General features: G+C 30.6%; 1 protein-coding gene across 1 annotated transcript; it reads left to right on the forward strand.

Moving 5' to 3' along the window:
* The first annotated feature begins 550 nt into the window (after positions 1-550).
* LOC127525885 (nuclear GTPase SLIP-GC-like) lies at positions 551-2040 on the forward strand. Its single transcript, XM_051919054.1, has 5 exons — positions 551-635; positions 909-1106; positions 1190-1359; positions 1454-1487; positions 1776-2040. The coding sequence occupies exons 2-5, from the start codon at positions 1095-1097 to the stop codon at positions 1926-1928; spliced, it is 369 nt and encodes a 122-aa protein (XP_051775014.1). The 5' UTR covers positions 551-635; positions 909-1094; the 3' UTR covers positions 1929-2040.
* Positions 2041-2526: the final 486 nt, after the last annotated feature.

Raw genomic sequence — 2526 nt, forward strand, 5'->3', positions numbered from 1 at the left:
GTAACATCTGCAACAGTTTGGTTGAATATTATGTGGTAAATATTTAAATTAAGATTATGATAGGATTGTAACATTCTTTGCGATGTCCTTTAAAACATTTGACATTAAGAACATGTTATGATCTGTGCCCATGTATTTAGGAATGCAATCTCAGGAGAGATTAAGTCATTTTTACAAATCATGGTGTACCTAGAGCCCCTCTTCTATACTTTGTTAGGATATCTGTCTAATGCTCAGGGGATCCACAATAGCAGTGAGACTGTGCTCAGAAATGTTTAGCACGCGTCTTTCTAAAGCTTGCTTTTGCATTTCTCATCTTTGACCTGGAAACAGAGTGGAATTTGAATCCATCCATAGCTGGTCTTTGTGCTGTGCCCAAGGCCAGAAATGTCATATTTGATCTGTAGACTGGATAGATAGATAGATAGATAGATAGATAGATAGATAGATAGATAGATAGATAGATAGATAGATAGATAGATAGATAGATAGATAGATAGATAGATAGATAGATAGATACTTTATTAATCCCAATGGGAAATTCAAAGAATGGACTAAATAAAAGCTTTTCTGAATTGACTAAAGAGAAAATCAATGATATTTTAAATTCTACCAAAACATTTACTTTAAAAACTGTAAGCATTGTATTTAGTGGTTTGGTAATTGGGTGGATACTTAATGTTTTTGTTAGTAAGTAAATTTAACTTTACTTGCAAAACATTTTAAAATGATATTAAATTTAAGTCCAGGCTCTGTCATACCAGCCAAGTTTAATTAAAGTCTAATTTTACACTAACTTATTATCAGGTTATTTATTGTAAAATGTAGCTTTTTACATTGGCACTCAGTTATGTTTATGTGAATTATACAAACCATACAATAGATATATTATAATTTACTTCATTTAGGCTTCCCATTTGTCAAAGAAGTTATCCCCTTATATAAGGTGTGATGTTGACGATGAGACCCTCTGTTCTTATTGGCCTCTGGTGAAGGTTGTTAAAATTTTTGTTCCAAGAACCCCTCACCTACCAAGTCAAGTTGTACTGGTTGAACTTCCAGGAACTGGAGATTCAAACAAGGAAAGACATAAAATGTGGAAAGAGGTATCTGTTTAGTTTAATTATTTGCTGTCTTTTGTGTTCTAAACTACATGGTAATTAATACCTGTTTTTAATTTCTCAAAAAGTATTTTAGCAAGTGTTCATCTGTTTGGATTGTTACAGATATACACCGAGCAGAATCTGACCAAATCACATCAAAAATCCTAAATACAGGACTGAGACACATTGTCAGTGGAGGAGAGTGCCGAAACATAACCATCATCTGCACCAAAAAAGATGAAATTGGCATTAGAAGGTGAATTGTAATTTTAAAGAGTTTAAACTGGTTAAATTATAACTTTTGGTTATTTTTTATAATTTGACTTCAAATAATTTGATTTCATTCCCAGTGATTATAACATACTTGGAATTTCAGGACAAACTGTAAGTAGATTTGTTTCTTTTCATTCTTTTGGCACATGCATATTAAATATACATATATGTGTGTCTTGGGTTTCATTTGGCATTATGTCTGTTTTGCAAGCTAAATGATGAAATGCAGCCTTGATCAGAAACAAATTATATTTCAAACTAAACAATATTGTTTTTTATTAGAATTAAAATTTTATTTCTTTGATATTAACTCTGAATTGTTTGTTGTAGCATCAAAATAACTCATAGCTTGCATGCTTATAAAAAACATTTTGCCATTTTCAATGTGTCTGTTTACAGGACTCATATGATGAGGACCAAAGAAGGATACAGAGTATACATGTACAGGAAAGAAATAATAAAATCAAAAGGAGAATTTTTCACATATGCAACAGAAAAGTAAAAGTATTTATTTCTGCTTTTATTTATTCAGTCACAGAATGTACTTTCTAATAGAGTATTGGAAGTGACAGAAGCAAGTATACAGTATAAAAAGACAAAAACTACATTTTAAAGGATTTTTTGTTTCAAATAGAATAAAGTACAATGTTAGTTTCAATTAGTTTTAATTTAATAGTTTTAATTGTCTATAATACTGTAGTAGAAGGACAAAGAATTATTTTTGTTTTGATATGATTGCTCCATGTTTTTTCGTATTTGTATAGAACCTTATATTGGAAAAATCTGATTAATAAAAGGCACTCCCTTCTTTACAACTCTGACATTTGTTGTACTAAATTCACAGAAAACAGTAACTACATCTGTCTGTCCATTCTCTGTACTCAAATTTCAGGTGACATGAAGTACCCCAAAAAACCTCTGTTTAAATTTTAATGGGCTTACTTTTTCCATTATGAATTTATCTCTGAGTAATCAAGAATTGCTCAGAAAACATTACCACTGTTACCAGGTTTAGAGCAATCACGAACACAGTCACACAAAAGCAAATTTAGTATTCCTGACTAATATACTAGTGTACATTTGGACTTTATAATGATGTCCTCAGAGGAAACAAAATTTTTTTTATAATTCTGACACACAAAAATCAGAT

Source organism: Erpetoichthys calabaricus, chromosome 14 (assembly GCF_900747795.2).
Source record: "Erpetoichthys calabaricus chromosome 14, fErpCal1.3, whole genome shotgun sequence".
Classification (NCBI taxonomy): domain Eukaryota; kingdom Metazoa; phylum Chordata; class Cladistia; order Polypteriformes; family Polypteridae; genus Erpetoichthys; species Erpetoichthys calabaricus.